Source organism: Apteryx rowi, unplaced genomic scaffold (genome assembly GCF_003343035.1).
Source record: "Apteryx rowi isolate R43461 unplaced genomic scaffold, aptRow1 scaffold_30, whole genome shotgun sequence".
Classification (NCBI taxonomy): Eukaryota; Metazoa; Chordata; class Aves; order Apterygiformes; family Apterygidae; genus Apteryx; species Apteryx rowi.
The window spans coordinates 4,011,778-4,039,151 of NW_020449419.1; the positions used below are offsets into that span (position 1 = coordinate 4,011,778).

The 27,374-nt window shown below is 39.2% G+C and overlaps 1 protein-coding gene across 1 annotated transcript; it reads right to left on the reverse strand.

Moving 5' to 3' along the window:
• Nucleotides 1-2,285: 2,285 nt before the first annotated feature.
• MMRN2 (multimerin 2) lies at nt 2,286-26,852 on the reverse strand. Its single transcript, XM_026069991.1, has 7 exons — nt 26,569-26,852; nt 13,504-13,626; nt 11,944-12,050; nt 10,265-10,333; nt 8,778-8,951; nt 6,250-8,160; nt 2,286-2,674 (listed from the first exon to the last, which is right to left on the reverse strand). The coding sequence occupies exons 1-7, from the start codon at nt 26,850-26,852 to the stop codon at nt 2,286-2,288; spliced, it is 3,057 nt and encodes a 1,018-aa protein (XP_025925776.1).
• Nucleotides 26,853-27,374: the final 522 nt, after the last annotated feature.

Here is a 27,374-nt window from a genome sequence, read left to right on the forward strand (position 1 = left end):
TGAGCTTTTCTGGCTTATCCTCCAACAAAAATAAGAAATTCTGGTAAGCGCAAGGATGCCAAAACTTCAAAAGTTCTGTCTGGGTGAACAGCTAGGATCAGCAATCACACCTCTACACCTTTCCCTGTTGCCTGCTTTCTACTCCCTACCCTGTTTCTTTCCAAATAGCCACATGGCTCTCACTCCAGTTGAAACTTTCTGTCAAAGCTTTAAAAACAAGCAAAGTGTATTTAAAAAAAAAAAAAAAAGCCCTTTATGTGTTTAATTTTGGAACCTAGCTAAGTAGGTGCTGAATTAGTGTGCGCTGAACCCGGAGAGTGGAAAGGGGTACCTTACACTCACCTGACCTATGCAACACTCTTGACACTGCAGAATGCTGCTAGCACAAAAAGCCCATAAATGTAGGCACACTGGTGAAAACGGCTTGATCACCCAAGTATGGTGGCTCCTTACTGAAAATCCCAGTCTTACAATATGATGCATTTCTTCCTTTTCGACCCTTCACCTCAAGATTTTTCTTCCCCCCTTTCCTCAGATATTTGAGCAATCTGTGGGACAGAAGATGATACCAAGCTTGTGGGCTTTATGCACTGCCTACGGCAGAGAAGTTTGATGGTTCTATGCTAGATAAGTGGGGAGACCTGTCCAGCTAATCTCATGTGAAAATTGGCACTGACCGGAGTAGGTGGGTGGGCACGGTTTAATAAAGTCAGAGGTGATATTTTCTCTTTCAAGAGCTGCTAAACTACTGCTTCGTCCTCTCTCTGTGCCCCTTTATTTTTGACTCTCCAACTGAAGGGCTCTTTAATCATGCTGGTTTTCAATTTCTTAAAATAGTGCTTTTTTAAAATCATTTGCTTTGGGGGTTTTGGAATAGAGTAATAATCTTATCAACAAGTAAGTAGCTAAAACTACTTTCTAGCTTTATTTCAGAAGATGCGTATTCTCTACTTGTCAAACTGTTGTCCTAAGTGCACCATGTATTGGTAGTAGTGATTTTTAATAATTATGTAGTTCATTGTTGCTTAGAGTCCAAATAGGTGTGTGTGTGGGGGGGAAACTTAACACTAGGATAGTTTTCTGTTAGAAAAAATGCTACCTTGAAAGGGCATCAAACAGGTAAGGTTATACCTCTTTCATCAAAAATAATGGAAATTTATAAATACATTTCCTTTTTGCAAATTAAACTGTTTTAATTTTGTTTTGTAAGGCATTAGGATGGACAAGGAAAAAATACCACAATAATTGAACTTCTTTAAAGTGAAAGCCTTTGGGATATCTTATTTGGCAGAGGCTGACCAGGCAAGGTCATTTTGAGATTTTTGGAAACTAAAAAGAACTCCACAGTTCAGAAATTCCACTTTCTGGCTTACTTTAATTATAAATTTATTTTCTATTAAACAGTGACAGTAGACCAATATATTTGTCATCTTGCTATTAGTTTTGCTTGTTTGCTCGCTTGCTTGGTTTTACTACTTACTAAATGCTGGAGTATTGGGGCTGAAATTCTTCAGGGACACCTTTAACTTAAATTGCATTTTCACTAGTATTTGTTGAATATTGTCAAAATTTTCTTAATGTCTAAATGTAGACCTAATTCATCCTAACAGTGTTATGTTGCTATTAAACTTGGCAGTTCAACTGAAGCACAACACAGGCCCAGAAGGAAAAGGTTCTACAAATATTTGCAGAGGATGCATCTTACTGAATTTGATTTATCTCTTTTTATGTTCTAAGTTATGCACAGACTGAAACATTGAAATGGAGTGATTGGTAGAAGTTCCCAAGAGAGTCTGAGGACAGAGAACAAAGAGGTAAAATTGTCCAGACTTCTTGATTTTGAGCTACTTCGTACACACTTTAAGAGTTAATATATATATTTTCTTTCCTAATTTTTTTTTACTTGCCAGTAGTGGGTATGTTTGCCATGGAGAAGATACTCTTTTGCCAGGGGAAAAGAAATGTTTTGTTTTATGGTTGAAGAAGAAGGTCCCACAAAGCAGTTTCTTTAGTTGGGTGAAATTTGCACAGTGAAAGGATTTGGGAGTGTGTGTACTGATACACCTGGAGTCCAAACAATTAGCTTATCATGGAAGGAAAATCCCATTGCTGCTCATAAGCAAATAATCAAAAGCCAAACACTTCAGAAAAGAAGCATGAAGACAAATCTAGGATAGTGCTATGTTTAAACACATGCAGTAAGATTGAATGCATCACAGATGAAGCAGTAGTGAATTGGTCCATTGCATCTATGGAAGTATATCATTAAAACAAACTGTCAGTATTCAAGTTTTAAATATTAGGAATCCACCCATTGTTGTCCCAGGTGGGCTCCGTTTCACTACAGAGCCCTGCAGCAATTCAAAGCATACTCTCTCCCCCTTCTCCATCTCTGCCATAGCAAAAGTAGTCATGGTATTTCCATTTGCTGTTTTCCTCTGACTACTTGAGAGAGTTCTTTTGTACCCACGGCTAAAAGAGAGTTGTCCTAGTGCTGGTCCTGAACTAAACTCCACAGAGATGACAAACAGGTAGACACCTTTATGTGGTGCTTTAAAGTAGCCGTGTTCAGGGAAGTAGCTATTTCCATAATTGAGGTATGTTTCATTAAACCTCAGAGTTTTTCCTTTATCCTTTCCTTCCAAGAATCCCACGTGGAATGCCACCGATGAGTCTGAAACAAGAGAGGGAAAAGGAACACGGTTTTAACAAAGAGCACTCTTCTCTCCCCAGTGTTATCAAGGTAGGAGACAGGGTAAAACCCGCAGATCTGATTTCTGCATTCTCCTCTGCAGAGAGCCTGGGTTTCCTGGGAAAACCTGAACAGGCTGCTTTTGAAGTTTTGAAAGCATATCTGCTCAGTTCCATGGAGTGGCATGACATAGGGGCTAAGGCACTGAACTGGGAGTTGGATTTGACTACTGTCTGACCTTCATTAGACAACTTATTTTGCTTCTCCTCTCCTTTTCTGCTTTCTCTGTATGCACATTGTAAAACCTGTGGGAAAGGAACTCTCCTTGAGATCTTCTGTAGTGTCCCTTTTTACAGCACTACTATAAAATAATTGCTAGTGCTTTTTTTTCCCTGTTGTTACTGGGTTTGAACAAACTGTAAAGTCATTCCACCCTCTATCATCAATGAAATAGCTATCCCTATTCTCACCTCATAATATGTATTAGTCACTAAAAAATTAAGCCAACAGTCTRTTCTTTGAGTTGCATCTCCTGCATTGTGCTGACAGAAAAAGTTCTTTCCTAGTTTGTAAAGAGCGTCTAATTACATCCAAATAAAACTCGACAGTGAATATCATGACAAGCAAGTATAGACATGTCACTGCTCCTTGAAAGGAGAATATCTGAATCAAAAAAAAAGGGGGGGAGTTCAAGGCAATTTTTTATAATAATAATTTCCCCAAACAATGTATACATATTTGAATATTCCATGCTTTTTTGGAATTAGAAATATTTGTAGCATTATTGATGATTCTCTGTATGTAAGGATACTAGACTGTTTACAGTTTAACTGAAACTGGTAAGGAAGTTGGAGGAAAATATTAAAATCAGTTATTTTGTGAGGACTGCTCATTTCATATGTCTTAGGGAATTAGCAATCTTTATTATTTTAGCCATACAGGAGCTAAAGTCATGAAACGAAGCTTCATTGTATCAGGCACTGTGCAATAATTTTGTCCGTAATTCTAGATGAAGTCTTTTGGAAACGTTCTGTATGATCTAAAGCATCTGTTTTCTTTCTGAGTACAGCACAGCTACTTTTGTTGTAGCTATAATAAGACTATCATAGACTATCAAAAATGAGAGGTCAGGAAGAGGTAAAATTAGACTAGTTTAAATAGTTGAGAAAACTTGTAAAAATTTGACAAGCTTTTGGACATGCAAGTTCTTGAGTCCTGGCAAGGACTACGAGCAGGAGTAGTAGACCTTGTAAAGCAGTGTGCATCTGTGAGGCACTTACTCAAATCCCTGGTCCTGGTCTGATCCCTGCTCTCAAATTACCTATACTGAAAGACTGAGAAGCGTTCAGAACAGACATGGTAATGCTGGCAGAAAACTTGCTTTTGGGGGGTTGTGTGTACACAGGGCTGCAGCAGTGATAGTGTGAGGCACGCTCCAAGTCTCGCCTGCACGGGGTGCCACGTTTATAAGCAAGGAAGGGCTGCAGGTGACAGTCCGTTGGCACCCCGCATCTGGCAGGCCAGAGAGGGATGGAGCTGGGGAGGGCAGGACTGGGGACTACCTTCAGCCTGGTTAGTACATCCACRCAAGGTACCACGGCAGGTGATGGAGGAGGGGGAGGCAATGCGACCTATCATCTCTTGCCTTTTGCACCGTGCAGCCTCAGYTCTCTGAAAATCAGCTGCTAGGGGAGCATGGCCTATGGTACTGTGCTGTTAAGTACTACAAAGCTTTGGAATGGTTTTCCTAGGGACGTAGTTACCTTCTGCCAGTCAAATGTCTTCATCAAAGATGCACTCAGCCTCAATTGGCAGTTAGTGAGTTTGCTACAGGGATAGTTCTGTGAAATACCATGGCTTACAGTGTGTTGGGTGTCAGAACAGTTGCTTCTAGCCTTGGTCTGAGACCCTCTGATCTGTCCTTCTGGGAGAGGGCACTGCAGTGAGCTTCACAGCAGCCTACCCACCCACGCTAGCAAGAAGAAGGGTTTAGCAGGTGTGCGAGTTCCCRTTTGTTCCATCCTCGTGGTCTGTGATATAAATGGATGCAGCTTTGTAATTATTTTTTCCACTGCTCTTTTTATTAAAAAGAAATGCTACATTTGAACAGACTTTAGGATTGAAAATTTGGTTAGTAGTCTGTCTGCAAGTATGTGCAAGAGTAGCGCTCTGTTTTCTGGAGAGTGTATTTTCAAATTTGTGGACARTCCTCTGGCAATTAGCTTGTTTTAGAGAAGCAATCAGGCACAAAGAAAAAAAATCCTTTAGCAGCAGAGTAATGGCTCTTTCAGTGAGATCATGACATGAATAGGGTTTTATTTTTCTATTAAAGGAATGTTCCCTTTTTTTTGTCAAGTAATATTAAATTAAGGTTCATGGTATAAAAATAAGCATGTTATAGCAAATACTCTTATTTTGCTGGCACATGAAACATCTTACTTTTGGGAAAAAAGCAATGTCAATAGAAGCCTAACTGCAGTTTAAAAAAATATTTCTGAGAAATAGCTATCTGGTCAAAAAGTAGCTGAAATCTCAGTGCCCCTATAATACAGGGAAGAGAAGTTGAGTTATCAGAGGAAGAAATGTTCATTGATGCAGTTGTAGAAACAACTGGATGTAGACTAGGCAGATGTCACAGCAAAATAGGCCTCAGCAACTGCATTTTGCTGTTGTGTGGATGTATATGGTGGTTAGACCAGTATTTTTGGAAAAGTGTAAGGCTGAGACCATGAAGAAAAAGAAGTATCATTTTTGTTTCTGTCCTAAACAATAAATTGATCAGAAATATATTCTCTGCTTATTCAATCTAACTACAGTTTTGTAGCATGGTTGCCTGAAAGATCTGATTTTTTGCTCTGTATTATATATTCATAACAAGGGCTACAATTATATATATAAAAAAAAAAGTGGTAAAGCAGTGGCAACTGTAACTATGAAGTGCTTATGGCCATGTGTTTACAGGGGAAGGAAACTGGCCAGTCACAGTGAAGTATAAGCTGAAAACTTGTCTCTGAAGCTTAGCTGAGAGAGAGGGAATGCACTCTGTAGTCAGTCCTCCCTGTTCTACTTGTGCAAATTATCGCAGTTAATTTAATGCATCTGTTCACATTAGGAAGGATTTGGTGCTTTGAATGCACTCCTTCCAGACTCAGGTAACAGAGGAGAAAGAAGCAAAACTAAGAAGCCCAACATTCCCCATGAGCTTCAAAAGAGAAAACTTCTACTACATTAACATGAGCATCTACAAACAAAATATGGATTCTAAACATGTAAAGTTGAATTAATTCAAGGGCAATTCCCTAGCAGCTATAATGGGTGTAACTTTATTGGCTTCAAGAAAAGTGAACCAGTGTATCAACTTGGTTCTTACTTGAGCTGTTTGTTTAGATGGAGGGGGAGGATGTAAACCAATGTCAAAACTTCTCCCTCCAGTATCCCACAGGACAAGCTCAGGTCCCACAGTTTATATGCTATGTGGGGCACAGCACCCAGCACTTGCGACAGAGCCCAGAAAGAAGCTAGACCTGCACATGAACAAGCGAAAGAAAAGAGCCTACCTTTTTCCAAAAGTTCTGTCTGTACTGTATTTCTTCCACTTATTGTCTGCATATTTTCTCTGTGCTTTTCAGACTTCTTTTTGTCTCTTTGCTTGTCCTGACCTTTCTGTTGCCTTCTTGCTTTTCTGGTCAGCATTGACTGAATCTTTGTAATATCCAGGCTTATATTTGAGGCAACTAATTCTTCATTGCTTCCAAACAGCTTTTTAAAAATCAGCAGATGCTCCTCCAGCTTCTGTTTGATGGTTGCTAAATCTGCTGAGAGAATTTCCACAGAAATGTTGAGTGGCTCCACTACATTTACTATTGTATGATTGCAGCAAAGATTAATGTCAGCTCTTGATTGATGCCTCTTGATTGCCAGGCTCAGATGTTTGATATCATTCTTCAGAGTCATGATATCATTATATCCTGAGCTATCCAAGGAGTCATCTTTGGCAGCCTCATAGTTAGGTTCCATATGTTCCACGTTCCCGCGTTGACCATTAGCTTCATCCAGAGCAGCAGATGTCTGTGTTTCCTCTTCGGGATGCTTAGGAGAAGTACGAGCATCATGATTATTCAGTTGACCTCTCTCCAAGAGGTGAAATCTCTTGGCAAGGGATTCTAAAGTCACATTTTGTTCTTGGAGTTTCTCTGCAATGTGTCTGAGAGATTCTTGCAGCTGAACTACTGATGATATTAGAGTACTAGGATCTTCTTCAAACAAGACTTCCATAAATTCTTCTCCCAATAAAGCCTCCAGCGCTGCTTCATGCCGCATTGCATCTTCCAAAAGAGAGCTGAAAGAACTATTGAGATACTTGATGTGTCTATGAATTTCTTCATCTTTTTTTTTCAAGAAGCCAATATCTTCTGAAAAAGCCTTAACCTGTGACTGAAGCTGTCTGTTTTCTTCTTGACGGAGATTAAGGGACTGATGGATAGACGGAAAAGCTGAGGAGAGCTCTTCAATTTCGTTCCTCAAGAGTTCCTTAAAAACTGACTCTAAGTGTTTCATATCCGTTAAGTTTGATTGGGTGCCTTCAAGGGAATAAGTGATATTCTTTAAATCTTCCTCCAGTAAATCAGTGTCAGAAGGTATTTTCTGACAATTACACTCCTCCATGTACCTCAACAGATCTGAATAGTTTTCTCGAAGATTTGAGAGAGTGTAGTTGAGCTCTGATATCTGCCTTTCCATTGCTGCTTTGTTTTCTTCAATAATAAGAGATTTCTCCATTAAAGCTATTGTAAGATCTTCCGGCCTATACTTTGAGATATTTTTTTTTAATTCCTTAAACCATCTCTCTAAAACCGCGATATTCTGAAAGGCCACATCTGATTCCATGTAAAGTTCTTTAAGCTGCTTTGCATGCCCTGCCAGAATGTCATTTATTTGTCTGATGCTTAACTGGGTAGTTTCATCTTTGGGACCATGATGTGAGAAGAGTTCTGTTAAATTTCTTTTCAAAGCCTCAAATTTATTTTCAAAATTGTTCTGCTCTTGTTTCATGTTTGTTATGCTGTTGTTCAAAGCTAAGAAATGGGACTGCTGAATCTTGTGATATTTCTTGAGCTTTGTGTCAGTATCTGCCTTGATCATGGTGAGATTATAGTGAATATGAGCCTGCTGCATTTGCAATTGATTATCTATATCTCTTTTCACCTGATCAACTTTCACCACATTTTCTTGAACTTTAGATTCAAACTTAGTTCCCAGCTCCTGGAACTCCTTCTTAGGCACAGTGCTTTCGTGGAATCTCTCGATGCTTTTCTTGTTGGCTTCCACGGCGTGGGACAGGTTTCTCACCATGCTGGAGAGGTTCTGTAAGCTTCTGTTGAAGCTTACCCACATTGGGTTAAAATGTTTCCTTAGGAAATTCTCCATGTGGGGAAACAGAATTTGCTGCAGAAGCCTTTCCTGTAACTCTGTTAACAGAGGAAGTTAAATTTAATTTAAAATGAATTTAAATTCAATTTTTCTTTAAGTTCCGCTTTCAGAAAGCATCTTAATCTGGTCCCATTCACTCAAAGTATTTTTCTACAGTGACTGTCGTCTTATTCCCTAGAATCTGAGAACATGCTGAATCTTTACAATAGCAAAAATAACCCAATTTTAAATTAAGCTTAATGCAAAGCAAGTTGCATCTTTGAGTCTGCAAATGATAACTCAGAGATATATTGACTATCCAATTTACTTCAGAAGAATAATACACTTTGAAATCCCTGGACAGCAGTTTCATAACTGGCCACTTTTACAACAGTTCCTAGCTAGCCTGCTTTTGTTCATTTTACTGTTTTATAGTGTTTTCTTTTCCTGATGCTTTCTACCATGCACCTTGTACTTCACAAAGTTATACAGCACGATAAAATCTGAATATTCCAGGCCAGCAGTAAATAACTTGAAAAGTGCTGTGACGTATTCATAGTTGGTGTGAATTATACTATGATTTGATTCTTAACTTCAATGTTTGAACTGGGTGCATTGAAGTTTAGTGAGGACCATGCCTACTKGCAGGCTGATAATTCTGTGCCAGACCTCTTACCTGACTTACTCTGGTTCACTTCTAACACCATGCTTGTACCGTTGTTTTCAAATATTCTTTGCAAGTCACCTAAGTTGCTGACTGCTTGATGAATATCGTTTTGAAGATCGTCCAGTAATGCCTCATGGTTTTGAATGACTTCCAACATTTCTCTTGAATCCACTGATGTTGCCACTAATYACAAGATTAAAATAATAATAATAATAATAATGCAACAGAGTGCAGCAGCCAGGTGACAGATATTTCTATAAGCCCTGCAAGCTCTGAGAACACCAGTATACTTTTTGCTCCGAAAATTTTGCATTGACATTTAGGGGCTTGTTGATTTATAGCAGCTTAAGTTCCAGTTTCTCTGCAAAGATTTTTTCTTTTTACCAGTGAAGACAAGTTAAAAAATTATATATTCAAATATTAACAGAAGAATTTCAGCCATGCTAGTCATGATGTCAGAAAAATGCTCTTGATTTGAAACCTCCACACACCATAAAAATGTTCTGGAATAATAACTGCTGTCCTTTCAATCAATTGGCTTGAAAGCAAAGTTTATCAACCCAGAATAAAAGGACAGAATGAAAGAGCAGTTAAGATATTTCACTGAGGATTCACAAGCATGGGGTTTAAGCGGCGTAGCTGACTCTCTTGAAGAGCCCTTTAACTGATGTTACTCTAAATAAGTACCTGGTAAATTGAGCTGCAGAATTCAAAGTGTATGCTGAGAGCTGCAGAAACTGGTATACCCTAACTGTGCCATCCTGGGGGCCTCTTACCCTCCAGAGTTACCTTTGATCTTTCAATCTAATGTTTTTATAAACTGAAGTCCTGTAAAGCAACTGCTTATTCATTCAGTGCTGAGAGCACAAAGTGAGAGAAGACTCTCTCTTTTAGGGCTGTAATACTATCCTAAAGCCAGTCGTTAGAAGATACTTAATAGCCACAAGCTACACCATTTCCCAGAGGGTAAGGAAAGGTCTTTTTTGGATAAGTATCCAAAGTATCCAGATTGACAGGATAGACTGCCTGAGATGTGAATCTATAGCACTTTGTAATAATACTCGCAAAGCTCCTGGGTACCTACCCTAAGATAGCATTTTGAATGGACTGTTTTTCTGGTGAGACTTTTGAGCATGCCATGCTTTCCTTTGAATCCGCTTTGTAGGACAAAGAGTTAAACATCCATACCCTTGAAAGATTTAATGCTCTGTACCAGCTAGCGTTCTTGCTAGGTGTTACTGATGACCAGCCTGCTTACAATTTTGAACCTTCTGGCTGCTTTGTCTAGAGCACTCATGGAGTGTTAGAATGAAAGATGTCATTAACACCAACAAATGAAGTGTAGTTGTATAAAAGCTTTCCCAAATAATCCTTTCACTAGAGATAGTGTATGTTGCTTATCATATTAAAATAACAGCTGAAAAATCCATCTTTTTTTCTTTGATCAGTGACTGAGAGGTAAAAGAACTGCAAGCAAAGTAAGTTCAAGAACATACTGTGGTTTGAGAACTCCTCCTCTTCCAGTCCTTCATTCTCATTTGCTGGCACCAGAATAAAATTGGGATCTGCAATTGAAATGTGATACATTACACATGAAATTACCCTGCCTTGCCTGCTAAATTCTAGTAGCTTCTGCATCTAAAATGTATTCCTGAAGCTTTTTCACAGATGTAACTGATATGGAGACACTTCTGCACTGCAGATTCCTTAGGGCAAAGAACATCTTGTCAGGAGAACGTTCTTAGCTTAGAGTACTGCACTGGTTTACAACACTGCATAGGTGATGATGTTATGCTGCAGGTTTTCTAATTCATGCTGATTTACTGACCTGTAAAAAATGATTTTATAACAAATAGCTGCTTTTTTGTGGGGTTCCTATCCAAATGTCTGCAAATTCATCTTTCTTGTTCTGCTGTTAACTAAACCTTCGGACAGTGGCTGATACCAGCTACAGTGATACCGTACAAATGAGGAATTAAAGATGAGGCAGCTGTTTTTAGGAAATGAATGTTACAGAACTAATGGACTAAACTAGAAGCACTGCATTTGATAATATCCTTCTAACATTATAAATGAAAGTTGGCCTTATAGTTAAATCTGTGAAGAAAAGCTAAACTTAGAGATTAAAAAAAAAAAAAAAGGAACTCCCATTTTATCTGGGGATTCTATTTGGGTAGGTGAGTTAGACAAAGAATGCATGAAAGTTTTCATGCAATTTTTTTTTATAGTTGCTTTAAATTACTATGGGAATTAYCTTTTAATCATTTACATTCTCCTTCTGGTTTTGAATAGAGCATTATTTGCTAAATTCTACTAATGTCATTAAGCATTCCAGTTTTTAAACTATGCTGTCCTGCTTCTCTTTTACGTAGCAGCTGTACATGTCATTATTCAACAGTGCAAAGAGCTGTAGTAGTTCCTTGCATGTAAAGTCTGTTGCTAGAGCTCCTATGGAAGTAGCAGCTGTGGCTAGATCCCTGTGTCATATGGCTGCTCCCTCCTGTAGGACTGGGTATCCGAGCGTGCCGGCTGGAGTCGGGAGGGGAGGTAGCAATGTGGGCTCAGCAGCGTGAGCGCTGCCTGCTTTGTTTGAAATGAGATACACTGTGATTTCCCTAAGCAATGACTTCACCCTATAAACTGACCTTACGGGCGGTTTCACATACTAATGTCGCTTTCTGATGTCACCAGTTTCTACTTGGAATTAGGCATTCTGGGAAGTATTTCTACACCTGACTGGCCCACTCGCAAATGAATACCTTTCTCCATGTATAAAATTACCACACTGCTACTAAAAAGTAGCTAGTAATAATAGCTACTAATTGCTGCTAATTACAGCTACTCTTTGTTTCAAGGTATCAGTGATTTGGGTATAACAGATCAAAGAAAATAAGATATAGTCCTTTCCTTGATTCTCAAACAGGAGAACCAAATAAGCAAAGTGTTATTTCTTTAGGCAGAGGAATACAAGATAGATTTAAAATCTGTGAAATCTAAATACACAGACAAATTCTTCTTTTCCAGCTTTGATCTCTTGCACCTAGCTTCTTCAGAATCAGAGAGAGGATTGCTCCATCACTGACCATGCAACCAGGACAGGCTTAGTCTTAATTCTTAGTCTAAATTAAGACTAATTTAGTCTTCATTCTCATTCATCCTCTCTAGCTTTCCTTACCACGCTGTTCACAGTCCTTGCCAATAAATCCAGGGCAGCACTTCCACTGTAAAGACTTCAAAACCTTCCGTTTCACTTGATAGACTGGCTTCAAGGCTTTCCTGTACCTGGGGAATAAGGGTCTGGGCATTAGAGTCCAAGTTATTGTCAGCTGGTGTCAGTCAGGGTAAACTCACTGGCTGCGACTGCAGCCTGGTGCCCAGTGTGTCCTAGGTGACTAATGCAGAAAGCAGTCAAGAAGTCTGTTATAAACCATATCACTACTGCTCAGTAAAGCATTTAAGCAGTCCACAGTTGATAACAGTTTTTTCCCCCCGCATAAGGTTGCTTTTCAGGACTACTTTTTATAACGGGAGGTGTGTGCAAATGCAGGTGCCATATAAATATTATTTAGTGAGCAGGGCTCCTGTGATCTGCCTCACACTCTTACTGTTTCTCCAGTAGATATTTTTTCCAAACGTGTTGGCACTGATGAAGATCTAACTGGAGTCTTAAATGAGTATGTCATAGCTGGCAAACTTATGTAGCTATCAGAAACACAGCTGTAATATTTATTGTAATAGACCTTTGCAACACAATTTGGACTGAGCTTTAACTTTGGTGATATTCTCATGAGTAATAGAGAAAGATGTATTTTTAAGTAAACATTCCAAAAAGGTACTGGTACCAAGAAAGATAAAAATTGGTTAAAAACCCTATTAGAAATAATCATAAAAAGAATCAGTTCAGGGAGAATTGTGTTAACAAATAGTAAAACCATTTTAGCAATTAATTAACTACATAGATGTAAAAATATGTAGGTGGTTATTAAATGTTATTTCACTTAGTACGTCCTGAGTCAATGTCTCGCAACTATAAATGTGTAACGGACCTGGTACCTTACAGGCTCTCACCAGTGCTTTTTGGGCAGCCGTTCTGTAGAAGGGTAAGTGCTCGGGCAGCTGTGATCTAACTCCTGCCCTGTGAATGGTGTCACTGGTGTCCCCAGACAGACTTTCTATAATGTTACACATGTTTTCAGGACCGGAAGGATGATTTGTGGACCCATCCATTCCTTTCATCAGACATGCGAGATCAATTTAAGCTTCTCCTCAGTTAGTAATTTCCTTACAAAGTGATAGTTATATTACAGCTTCCCATGCCGTACTCTTTCTTTAATAAGGGGTGGTTATCTGTGTGGAGTATTGAAGTGACTAAATTAGAAGCCCCCATCTGGTTGTTTTTTGAAGATGGTGTAAACATCTACTTGGGAATAGTCATTATGAGAAAAACTGAAAATTATCGATATGGTATGGTCTCTGGACAATGTAAATGTGGGCAGATTTTCCAAAGTCACTTAACTGCCTTGTAGCCTAATGCTTTTGAAAGGCAATGGTTCTCCCAGGTCGCTTAGATGCCTAAATACCTTACGTACATAAATGAGACCCTACTTCAGTTTGGAATTAAAATGAATTTGGTGCTTTAATTCTTTTTAAAACRTGTCATTAAATACTTCTAAAAAATCTCATTTAGATACTTAGAAGATTCTGTTGCTTCCATGGATTTTTTTAGGGTACTTACATGATCTTCTGGCAGTCTGGTGCTCCATTTGGACACGGCTGTTGGGAGTTGACAATGTACTTCTCCTTCATGCAGGCTTCTATGTATGTTACCAGTCGGGACTGCGTGAAGGAACACCAGTTCCTAGTGGAAGAAAGGCATGGGAAAGGAATTTGAAATAGGGCTTTTAAAGTCTCTGCTTTTAACAGTGCAAAGGATTGCCATTAATTAGGATTGAGCTTTTTCTTTTTCTTTTCTCCCCCTCCCCCAGCAGAATGATGAGGAAAGTGGAAAATGCTTGCTAGCTTCTCCATCCACTCCCAGTTCATTTATTTTCGTCTGGAATGTTTTTCATAATTTGTTACAAAAGAGTTGATTGTCAGAACTTTGATACATTAGTTCCGTTTCCAACACTTTCGTTTAGCAGAAGTTTCCAACCCATGATAACCTATGGGTTAATGTCACTTTAAATGTCAAATTGCTTGGGTCGGCATGTTGCTGTTTTAGATGCTTAAYGACTGAGTCATCAGACTGGGGCAGACTGCTTCTGAAAACTGAAAATCCTACCTAAACTCTATTAATAATCAGTGTCTTTCTAAGTGTTACTACTTCAGGATAACATAGTAACTGTTTGGATTTTTGATTAATTAAAATAGTTTTAGAAATTCCCCCCATCCCCGCCCCGAAAATAATATTTGAAAAATGAGTCATGTGAATGCATTGAAGGGGGTGGTTCTTGGGTTTTAATATCATGTTCATAGTAAGGACAAGTGAGTTTTACTTGACTGATGATTACCTCAAGATGATTTTTCAAGTCAGTATTATATAGACATCTATTAATCACAGTGTGGAGCTGACCCTCTTTATTTTCATTTATTTAATGTATTTAAAGTCAAGACATGGAAGTGTACTATTGGTTGAAATCTGATCATTAAAATCCAAGATCAGAAGAGACAACTGAGATGAGTACATATAAGGAAAACTTAAACCAATGAATAACATTTGATTAATTAGTAATTTCAATTATTGTTGATAAACCATATGCATCTTCAATGTGCCATTTCAATTGATGGTTTTACACAAGTTGACCAGTCAAGCACCAAGGGATGCAAGCATCCTCTGTGGTTAGCGGTGAGTAGAAAAGGAGATGTGTCAGTCTGTTGTTTGGACAAAGAAGCCATAGGAGACAGCTGGTCCCTGCTGTCTCCCTRTCTAACTCTGGCCGCAAAAATCTGYGGAGAAAGAGTCACTGAACCAGCAATTACATTTTATAGACTACCCATCTTAAAGTTTGGGGCCTTTTTTTGCCCACAAGTTTCTCATAATTTTCCTATTGCCCGCCCACTGTAGGAGAGTACGTACAGTATAGATTTCCGAAACTGTGTACACGCAGGGCCATTAGGAAGTTGCAGCGTACCTGCTAACAGCACGCTAATGTTAAAACATCCTAACCCTCTGCCTTGGGGAGAGCTGGGGAGAAAGAAATCAGCAAATATGCGCCGCCCTCCCTGGTTCAGCTAATTCACCTTAATTTTCCAGAGACGAGTCCAGAATGTGCATTAGCCAAAAGGGCTGCCAAGCTGGGAAAGTTGCCAGCAGAGTTAACCTGAGAGATGACTGGCCTGGGGAATGGAAGTGGGGATTGGATTTAGCTCTCCCTTTCAAATGAAGATGCAGTTTTTGAGGGATAAGGGGTTTACTGTGGCGCCCTGATCCTGGAAGCTCAGCGTCTGTGATGCAGGCTCCAAAGCTCGTGCTGCTCAGAAGTCGGGCAGCATGCAAAGGAGCCCCATCTTCCCTAACGCCCTGGGAAACCCAGCCCTTCCCCTCCGGGCAGAACCTGCAGCTCCTCCAAACATCCCGTGATGCTTGCTGGGTTGGGACTGCCAACTATTCTGAACTGAGACACTGAACTCCGCAATTTAAATCACAACCCTCTCTTCCAGAAAGAAAGATTGGCATGAAATCAGTTGCAAAGGTATTTGAGGCCTTCATCACTCCTTCCTGATGAAGCACCTACAGAAGAAACAGCTCTCCAATTTTTGTGAAATAATGAGCTGTCCTGGTCAAAGACCATCTGAATCTCAAACTGAGCTACTCTGCTGTGTTAGATGTTTGTGTGACAGGTATGTTAGTGGTAGCAAGAACTGTTCATTATGGTATTTTTTGTAACTTCTGCTCTTCCCGATACTGCTGCTGGCAATTCAGGATCCAGAGTTTGTCACTGGAAGTTTTGAATGCACGGGAGTAAATTTGCTGAGTAAGCAGGTGCTTTTTTCACATGATCCATTTTGGGGGAATTTTTTTTTTTCCTGGCTGGTATCTCTGGGGGTCTGCTGTTGTACCTTTTTCTTCACCTGCAAGCATCCAATTAGCCAACAGCCATTACTGAATCTTGTACCTTGTGGTGTTGGTATATGCAGTGTATCACCTTTATCTGAAGAGAAATTAGAAGTCGTATTACATGTCATGTGTACTAATACTAAATGTCTTTCCCATAAGAAACCAACACTACTTTCTCAAAACAAAAGTAGAATTAGACCTTATACAATACTGAATGTGTCACCTGGGGTATTTGGAAAGACCAGGAGGTTCTTGTACTCCATGGTTTTGTCGGGGCTTGTGTTAAAATGGAGCATTGTGAGGGGGGAGGGGAGGGGAGTTGTGTCTGATAAAGAACAGCTGAACTTTAGGCAGTATATTTTTAAATGTGAATGCAGGAACCAAATCTCCAATAATCAGCATATATGGAAAAAGTTGGCCTCTCTGACTGAGTTGCAGAAACAATGGGGAACTGAGTCGAGCACAAAAGCAGAAGCTGAGGTCACATCAGCCAAAAACACTGCTAGGCAACTAGTAGAAGGGGAGGAAGCTACAAGGAAGCTGGAAATACCAAGAGGAAAGGGCAGATAGCCTGGACAAGTTGGGAACATTCACTGGGCTTGCTGAGATATGCAGAGCCTTTTCTGTTCCCTGCTTTCTTAAAGGAAAATGGGATTGAGATTTCTGCTAAACTTTATACCGAGCAAAACTGTTTATTTCATAGAAACAAGCCCAGGAATTGGACAAAGCCTGCAACACTGTGAAAGCTGAACATAACATCAGAGGCTACTGCAGCTGTTGTTGTGATTTCAGGCCAAAACTGCTTTGAKGAACTATAGTTTTAAGGCTTTTGCAAGTGATTGAATGAATTTTTGTATCTATTACCCATGGGAATTTTGCCCCTAGATATTTATGCTTTCTGTGGCACTGCAGCAGAGGACCTGCACCTCAACTTTTTATTAAATCATTATTCTTGGAGAGTCAAATGCTCTGCTGGAGTGTCACCAGGCAGTTCACGTAAGTCAGCAAGCCAGCGCGCACRCTCTAGCTGACATCTGGGTCTGAGAGCTGTGTGTGTCTGTTTAAAAGGCTATGTTGCTTTTCAGTGGTCACGGTCAGATTAATATCTCAGAAACAGAGACCTGATTTCTGCTTGTCTCTGTCACATGCCTTGCAAGCCATATCTGGGAGTGACTTTTCCAGCTCAAATACACCCTGCTTTTTTCTGGGCAAGTAACGTGGCCTGGCTCTGTGGCTGGACCCAGCTGGTATTGCTGCCAGGTGCCATATCTTGGGCCTGCCTGGTGGGATGCCTGCCAGATCCAGGCAGTGGTCTGCAACCAATGTGGAAACCTCCTTTTAAAATAGGATTCTTTTGCGCTAGTGTTTTGTTCTTTCTTAATGAAAACAGTCCACACCCCATGAATCATCATCTGTGCTGGTTTGTTTTTCCCACCATACACAGCTCCCAAACAAGTCCTTTGAGTCATGTAAGCCCTACAAATCCAAACCAAATGTTTACATGTGTGAGCACGTATGTGAGCAAGAATGTGGAATTATGTGACTGAGTACTCTTGCTGTATTGCATATATAAATATGCACACAAATTTAATAGAAAATACCAGGATTTCTTTTTCACAACACTGATGACATGCTCAAGGTATCTAGTGGGCTTACTTCTAGCGTCCCACTTAGAGAGCGGGCTTATTTTGCAACAGAAATTGAATCAATGATTGATCCCAACCTGACACTAAATTTGGACAATTATTAGCCTTGTGCAGCATGAACACTGTGAAAGAAAGGGCATTTGATAGACTTAATAAAAATTGTCTTTAATGGTGATCACAGTTTTACGTCCATTTTTCTATAGCAGCTGCTCACTAATTCTCTCTCATTTGATCTTAAAAGCTTGCTGGTGGAGTTGAAGGGCTACATAATACCATGATTTGGTTTTAATCTCAAAAACTTTTGATGGCTTTATGTTCTGTGAAGTTTACCAAATATTATTCTTTCATCAAGTAAATGAATAAGGCCTATTTTTCACATCTGTAATGAGATGCAATACAGACAGATGTGCACAAAGGTGAGACTTTTATTGCAGTGATTTTTGCACATCTTATCAAATACTTCCTTTAAGGAAACTTTGCTATCTCTTACTAAAAATACTTCATGACTGAATTAACCTTGAGGAAAATAAGTCATTCTTTAATGTTAAGTGGTGCAATTTAAAGACCTACAAAGACCTGATTTAAAGTTCACTGAGGCAAGCAGGAATTCTTCCACTGATACCAGTGGGCTCTGAATCAGGCTGTGAAGTTTCAAAGAACTGCTTTCACAAATAGAACTTTCTTTATTCGGGTTTTTTTTTTTCTGGGATACAGAAGCTTTGTGTTCTGCTTCTGCATTCTTTTCCTCTTTGTAATTATGTAGCTTCATTCATTGAATATATAACCAACTTTAACACCCTCTGCTTTTATTCTCTTTAATACAGTTTCCTTTTGATTCAAGCCTCTGCTGCCAAAGAGATATGAGTAGAATGAAGTTGCTTTTGTGAAGAGAGCATAAGAGCCTTCTCTACAGTGTGGTGGATGGTAAAGTTCATAACAATACTGTAARTTAGAGCAACACCTAAGTATTCCCTAGCAAATCTAAGGCTACGGATGTTTAAATACTTCAGTTGCTTTTCCTCTTTCACAATCCAAGTGAATTAATCCTTGATTTTTATTGATCAGGAAAAATTATCTGAGTAACTTTCATTATTAGACTAGGTGTTTTTTTCTCTGCTTTCTTCTGGTCTCCTTGTTGAATAGAGTCTTAACATGCATCTATCCATTTTTTGCCCTATTTTCAGAAAAGTGTATTGTTTTATCTAAGGTAAAATACTTTTGAAGAGAAGGGAATCTGTATTTAAATAAGAATCATCAGATTTAGGTAAGCTCAAGCACCTTTTATGTGAACCTTTAAGGTCTAAATATTAAAAACTGATTTCACAAGGTTTTTATCTTATGTTGGATACTACCTCTACTTTTACTGAAACATAGCAGTTCTATCTGTGATCCTAGGGTTTGGCCAGGCCTTCTTATAGTAAACAAAATAAAACCTACAGAACTTTCTGTCCATGAGATAAAGCAAGATGGCTAGTCTGCAGTAATTATCACTCTGTAAAATGAGTAAGAAGTCTCTTTTTACAGACAGTGCTACACTGACAGCAGCAGCAGTACAGCGAGTAATCCCACACAGCTCAGCTAGGTACACACACGTTTTATTTTTCAATTGCATGTTCTCATGATTGGCACTGGAATACATCATTTTGGACACTTCCTAAGTTAGTGGAATTTTTGCCTGAACAAAAGCTTTAGGACTGTGCCATACATTGCTTTTCCATAAGTTTTACAATCCCCTTGTTTACACTAGTACAACTGAATTGTCCTTCACATCAGTTTCCTTGTGTTTCTATTCTCAGTGAAGCCAGTTTCTATAATTACTTCGAAAACTCCTGTCCAGCCACATCTGTGTCTATCACTAACAGAGTGCAAAACTTTTTTGGCCCATTACTCTTTCCTTTTCCGTGCAGTGCAAAAGGCACCAAACATGCAATTATTGCTSCCCAAATATTTTACTAGACAAAAACAGAGGACCGTGTTCTTCTAATTTAAACAAGTGATTTTCCACTAACTTGTGTAGAATGACTCCTGATTTATACCAGTTGAAGTGAAAAAAAGAATCAGGCCTGAGCTGTAGAAATAAAATAATCTATGTTCTGATTTTTCTCTCAGTACAAAATTCTCACTGACGTGAAAAAGCACTCTCAATAAAATAGAGGTAAAATGTCACATTTGAATTAATTGAAACTAGGACTGCACACATCAGTTTTAAGTAAGACATGTCTTTTTATTCATTACAGAATGCAGAAGGTTTTAATCTCTAGAAAAAGATGCTGGCTCTCAGAGAGAACAGGGTGTGCCTCTGGGTTTTAATTAGCAGGTAAGCTTGTGATCACTTGTGATCTGTCAGCGCATCAGCAAATTCTCCTGCCCTCCCTGAGCAGCCAGCGGCAGTGAATTACAAGCAGACAGCAGAAACTATCAAGTCTCTATTTCTGTCTCTCCCTTATGATAGACAGTGCTCCCTCTCAGGCAATGATCTCGGATCTTCTTGCGACTCAGTGCATGAACCACCATGTTTTTTGGCTGGGATTTAAGGTAGACTGATTCATTTGTGGTTTACCTTAATAAGCTGGGCTGAAAGGAGTGGCAATCATCGTTTGAAACATTTGATTTCCATACACTGCTGGAAGCCTTCCAGAGCCCTGAGTAATGTTGGTTGAGTAATTGACACTTCAAACAGTCGTGCCAGTTGTTATGTTATCAGTTGTGACTTGTCCTGCAGAACGTCCTAAAAATTTAGTGCAAAGGCAGCTTTCTGAGTAAATCCAGCCCTGAACTTAGAGCCTCACTGTAAGCAGACGTTCAAGAGAAGGCAGACTTGGCTGGGGGCTGTTTTTGAGACAAATCCAATTTTTGTACAAGCTACTTTAGAGAAATAATTGCGAGAGGTTTTTTTCTCTACACAAAGCACCCACAGCCATTACCTCATCTCTATTATCCTTGCCACAGTGCAAGACTTGCAGCCCACTGAGGGCTCAGCTTATACTTGGATTTCATCTTTAGGTTCTTGCAGGCTAAGTTCACCCCTTGTATAGCACTCTCACTTCTTTGTCAGGCCTTGTCTTGAAGTAGGAGTCACAGCCAATGGCCACCTATTAGCATAGCTGTGCTGATGCCAGTGAGTCAAAAACACAGATGAAGACCAGCTTGCCAGATTGCATGCAAGTGCAGACAGTGTGCAGCAGGGTGTTCCCCAGTTATATTTTGGCCTCAGCATAAGTGTAATTCTGTTCAGGGTTTGCCACTGATCACTCATCCAGGGGTAGTCACCCTCACAAGTAGAAATCAGATCCATTTGGTAATAATTCTGTGCATGCACTTAAAATAAGAGATCTCTTGCTATCTGCTAAAAGAATGAATCGCTACAACTTGTGCTAATGAGCTAGGTAACAAAGGAAATAAAACAGTTAATCCTTTGGACACAGAGGGTTCAGTAAGTACTGTACTGCATGCAGCGAATCTGTGTTTCTTCAGGAACTGGCCATTTACATCAAATATATTAATGGGAAGCCATTCTCCCTGCAGCTGTGCAGTTCAACAAGAGGGTCAAATATCAAGTGGTGTTCTTGATCAGCAGGCACTGCCTGAGGCAAAAGTTTTATCTGAGAATTTTCAAAAGTCCAGAGAGGAGTCAAGTGCCTAACTTTGATAGGAACTGAAAACCCGTTGCTTCTATCTGTTGTTAAACTTGGCACGACAAAAGCTATTGTTCAGCACTCAATAACCATTCCAGCAGTTTTCAGGATGTTGGGGGCCAATGATCACCTTTAACTGCATTTCATCCAAACCTGTTTTATTTTAAGCATATGTTCTGTCCATGTTTGTTGGGAAATTTCAGTGTCCCATAAGTTTCCTAAGAAAGTCCCTGTCTAACTTTGATGAAATGGATGAGTCAGTGTGAAACTGGTCTTAATTAAATCAATGGATGTTTTCCTGTAAAAGCAAAGATAATAGGCTATTAAGATTAAACATTGTTCTGACTTTCACTTGAATAAGAGTGATGAGTTTTGATTTTTTTTCTGCTTCTCTACACTTTGGAGGATAGAAGTTCCATATTTTGACACACAGAGTAATCGCAGAAGAAGCCTACTTCTTTGTGACTGTCTCGAGGCAGAATTAAAGGAAGAGGTGCATGTTCCAGTGAGATAATGCATCTGGATGAAATTAGGAAGCCTCCCCGTAATCGGGGGTGATTTCATAGAATTGCGTATCCAAACCTTGAAATATGTTAATGCAATTAAGAATTTATTTATTAAGATTTCTGCCTTTACTATTTATAATTCAGGATTTTTTTTCTGATTTTTGTAAACACGTTTTCATTGTAAGGAAAATTGCAGTAGATGGAGACTGAGCACGTGTTTGTGGATTAAAGAGAAAGAGAACTAAACCACCTGCCTGGCCCAAGTGGAGATGCAATAAATCCAGAACAGCAGCCACTTGGCAATGATAACACTTTTGGAAAGACAGACGAAATTCTGTGATACTTTGTCATAGATGAGGAAACCAGCTTTAGTTTTCTTTCCTCATTGCCACCTCCTCACCACAGTCCATTTCTCCCTTGCTTATGTGAACCATCCATTTGGGGGCTTACTCTGTTGGTGTGATTGCTGAGAGACAGAGTTAAAAATAACCTCTGCTTTTCTCCTAAGTTTATTTTTAACCTGGAACATTTAAGTGATCTCTTTTATAATGTTACTTGAGAAACAGTTAGATCAGGCCAGCTAAGGCTACAAGAGGCTTTGGGCTTTGCTGTCAGAGCCAGTGTGTTGTGGAATTGCACCTTTTAGATGCTTCATTTATTGTTTTAAATGAAATGTGAACACTAACAGCATAAAATCTGAGTTGTCAACCTGACTGTTCTTGGGGTTGCAGGCACATGGATTAGATGAAAGCCAGCAGGACTCCTGACTACGATTCTGCTCAATGCTGAGAAAATTTAGGAGCCTTGTGTGATAGTGCTTCAGTACATTGTTTGCTTTGAGAAATAATCTGTCTGAAAGAATGGAAAACAAGCTTTTCAGAGTGTAGTTGCGCTGGAGATCTTTCCAAGGATTTCTGATAAACAAAGGTAAGTTCTTGACAAGGGTATAGAGAAGATGACACGTTCTTCCCAGGGCCAAGGAATCTGCCTTTTGCTTCAAAGGCTGGTTCACCATGTTTCTGGCTGTCATACAGCAGCAACAAGAAGGACATCTGCATCCAATTCTGTCTGCCCCTGTCTAAATTGTATAGCCAAAGGGATGGCACACAGCTGTATGCTTCCATGACCACCTCCTCCTTCAGGTCCCCTGAGGTCAGCTCAGCACCATGCCCCACTCAGCTTCTGGGTGTGTGTCATTATCAGCTATTTGATGGAAGTGGCTCTAAAGAGAGAAGAGTCTTCTCCAAGGTGTCTGGTCAGTTTACAATGAGTTTTAGCAAGATATCAAGTGTGTCATCCACAAAGCAGTTGCCAGGATAACAATAGTGATGTATTATCCATTTCAATATCCACTGATCAGACAGCAGTGAGTTGGTTAAACCTGGTGGGTAAGTATTACAGTAGATGATGATGAGTTAATGCTAACTTGAAAGGTCTTATTTGATATTTACTGGGTCACTATCAGAATTTCCAGTTATCTAGTCAAGTCCCAGGCTGCTTCTCAAACCTCACTTTAGCTGCCTGTATCCACACACAGGAAAGCCAAATGTGAAAACAGACTGTTCCTATGAAGTTCTGTGCTAGGTGTCTGTTTTGCATGAGAAATGAGCAGTGCAAATGTATCTATCACCTATTTATGGGCATATGGCCATAAATGAGGTCTTTTATTTGCATTGGGTATTTATGAAATCCAGAACCTATTTTTACTGTTCTTACTCTTCATCCTCCATCACTAAAACAGATGCTAATAGAGCCCAGTAATTGCGCAGTACAGATCTCTTTATATGCATGTGCTTTCATTTCCCTTTTTAATTCTGCTCAAAGATCAGGCACATATGGACCCGTTTATCTCAGCTATAGGGTAAAATATTTAACTTCTAGCTGGTCAGCTCATATGAAGCATAGCTGCTGGGGGGGAAAAACAAGTCATTTCCTTTGAGAAATTGCCCTTTTTTGATTGTTTTGATTTTGTAAATAAACTTATAAACACTTGTCCACTTTGAGTGTACAAAGCTTCTCTGGTGCACTCAGAAGCTACTGGTATACAAAAAACAGCTGAGATATTAAACTATTACCTAGTCCATYCTCTAAAAGATAGTTGAAACAAGAGGATAATTAACCATACATTACTTACTAAAGTCACCTAAAGGCCAGTGACTTCTAACTGATTTTCTTATTTAAAACTCTTTTTATTAGAATAACTTTGCTATTCTGAGGGCAACACATTAATAAAGTAATGTATCTGAGCATTTGACTGGGATGTAATGAGTCWTTTCACCTTACATGTTGAAAGAGAAACCAGAGGATGTTCTGACTAATTACCTTGGACATATTAGACATTATGGTCTCCAAATATTCAAATCACCATAGTGAGAAAATAATACTTTAAAATTCATTTTAAAACAAATTGTAAGAATATCTTCTAACAACCACTATTTCTGACGCATAGGGAAAAATATCAAGAGGTTGGAAAAAAAAATCATAGTYTTTGTTAGAAAGAATAGATCTCACGGACACAGTTACCAAAGATTTTTTTTTGAATGTTTCCTAGAACAGTTTTGAAAAGACTATTTTCTTACTTCAAAAGCAAACTAGATATTTGGACACAGTCTTGGTAGAAAATTATTTTCCTCCACCCCAGGCCCTTTTATGACATGTCTGTATCTCCCTATATCGCTTAATTCTCAACTCCTGATGCTCTTTTTTCCTCATTTTCCTCTCAGAGGTAGAGGCCCGGTTCTTCAATGGCAAATATAGCACAGCCAGGGCATGTGCCAGATTTGTAGGGAGGAAATATCAGATTCATGACAACTTCTTATGTACGCATAACTGGATACTGGAGGCCATGAACACCTGATGTAGACTCAAGGATTTGGGAATTATGAATGCACCTTGCTTTGACCATTTGCCATGACTTCTAGAATTCAGAGTGTGCTTGCAGCAGCGCTGCCCCTTTTTGTTCTTGCTGTCTTCCTCAGTTTTGGACATAGTCCTCAAAGTCTCAAATTTCTTTCATAAGTCATAGCACCTTCCTGGGTTTTTGTGCTATAAACATGATTGCTTTAGCAAAATGGCAAATACCTTAAAGCCACAGACAGACTAGAATTTGAATGTAGTCATCAACATTGCTTTATAATTGGGAAGGACATTATGATTTGATTCATTATGAAACGATCTCCATAAAAGGAGGAAGTATTTCTCTTCTTGGGAGAAAACTAGAATGAGTAATAGCTGGTGCTGAACACAATTACACAGCAGAGGAAGAAATCTGTTATGAGAGTACATTACAGTATCTTGCTGACCCTCTACATGCACCTTTTTAAACCTTCTTATAGTATTTAGTAGTTTTCAAAATGTTCTCAGCATTTTGACCAGCAATCAAATGATTACCACCTTGCAATACAACGCGCAAGTCCAAAGTAGGAATTCTGCTTTGTTTGTGAGATACAGAATTGGGAGAGGAAGCATGTAGTATGAAGGAAAACAGGGTTTTAGCATACATACCCTGCTACAGGCAAAGAGATCTTAACTTTACAYGTAGATGAGATTTAGAAACAAGAGTGCATAATAGCTTTGCATGGAAGGGAAGCAGGATATGAGCAAGGTTTTATAGTCTTTTCCATTTCCCTCTTTTCCTTTGCTCAAGAGCATTCAAAGAGAAAAATATCAGTGCATCTGAAAGCACTGGGCTGTGACCAGTACTCACTGTGCTGCTATTTCAGCTGCTCCAAATGGGCTCTGCAGTACCCGTCAGCGCTATAAAAGATTCATTCACTCTCCTGCTCAGTTTTCATCTATTTTAAACATTTAGAGACCTACTTACATGCTCTGTAAAACTTCTAAAAAAAATCGTAGTTTTTAGAAATCTTTCTAGTAAAACACGTGCCTCTTCTACTCAGACCTACTCTTCTGCTATGGATTACCATGAGAAGCTTTTCACTGTGAAACCTTTTTTGGTTTGAATTCATAGTAATTTTCACGCTTACATATTACTGAGTGTCTTCATTATTTTTATTCTGCGAACATCCTGCCATTCTCTTTCCCCCCTCCATTCCCAAGGCCCACATCTATGGCCAGGTATGTTCTGATGGTTGGTAAAGGKTGCCACTGGCTTCAAAATCATTCATTTTTTCTGAAGAACAAATTGGCCAGACCATGTTCCCTCCCCTTATTATTTGAAATGGCCATATCAGAAAGATATTTGATTACATATTTAGTTATCATATGCCTTAATTAAACATGTGCCTTAAGTACCTTGCTGAATCAAGGCCTACAGGTAACATTCTTATGGACTTACTTCTTATTATGCTGATGCTGGGACCATGAATGGTAGTAAAGTATTTTTGTAAGTTAGCAAGGACGTGTCATGCATTGCTAGGGCTAGATATTTTTCATTATTCTTTATTTACAAATTGTTATCTAGTCCAGGAGAAGAAACATTATTGTGTGAACAACACAGCAAGGAAAAAGTAGATAGAAAAAGAGCTATTTTGCAAGCACACCATGATTGCAAATTTTTCCTGTATAATAAATACACTTGCAAAAATCAGCATTGGTTTGTGAACAGAAAAAGGCACTAAATGAATTTCATTGAGTTCTACTTTGCTACAAGTATAATGATTTTTTTTTTTTTTTTTTATTGTGCTACAACAGATCTGCAAGGCTCTGACAACATGGCTTCATTATGCCAGGTAAGTCCAGATAGCTAGTAAGTCCGTTCAGCCTTCCTTGACTAGGACAAGGAATTGGTTCCATCTGTGGTTTCATCCTCCATAAGCAATTTAGCTTTTTGTTTCTCTAGGTAAAACATTTAAACACATCCTGTTTGGATATAGATTTATTCAAATATATTTTAATGATAAACTTCTATTGAAAAGGGTCCCTTATTAACAGGTTATTTTTATCAGACGGGATTCCGCTGTCAGTATGTGTAAGATGCACATATTTGGTACTTACTCATTTCGGGACTGTGGGCTTTCAGCTTCAAAATCTTCTCTCCCTCCTTGATGTGAGGAGATTGAACTGGAAGGATAGTCTTGAGTATCCTCCCTGAGCACTTCTGCCTCCCAATAACCTYCTTCTGCCTGTTGTAGAGGGGTCCACTGAGGGTATGTAGAAGTMTCATACATCTGTGACTTTGAGCTGTGCATTGAACCGTCATGGTATCCATGATGGTTCGAGTGTTTGACTAATTTTGCCAACCCTATTGTATTATAGATGAGCAAAAACTTCACTAGCATTGTAGGTTTTTCTCCTACCCAGTTACACCTGTCTCTTGTTCTCTTCTCTGAAGCACAGCCTGCATTAATTCTGGAATGCCCCCAGTAATATTCTTTAAATGAAAAGTTGGAAGAAGGAAGGAGAAAAAAAAAAGATTTATAACAAAGAACGGAAAAGGCTTTCGACCCTCCCAGCTACTGTGGAAATGTCCGTGGCTATTGAACAATGTGAGTCTGGTTCCTGTGTGGGGCTCAAAAGTTTCTGACAGAAGAAAAAAAAAGGTGGTATGAATATAACTTATTCAAGGAACTTCTGAGTTTGGCTGCCTTCTAAACTTATCTGTGAACAGGAACTCAGCTTTTATCAACTGCCTTCTCCCTCAGGCACAGGAAAAGGATGTTAGCTTTAAAGGAAAGGAAAGGAAAAGAAAAGAAAGAAAATATTGAGTGTTGTAACAGACCCTCATTACAGTGCCAGAAAGTGTCACAAATTTGCTTACTCTAGTATCTGCAAATATTCTTGCTATGATTTAGAGCCTGAAA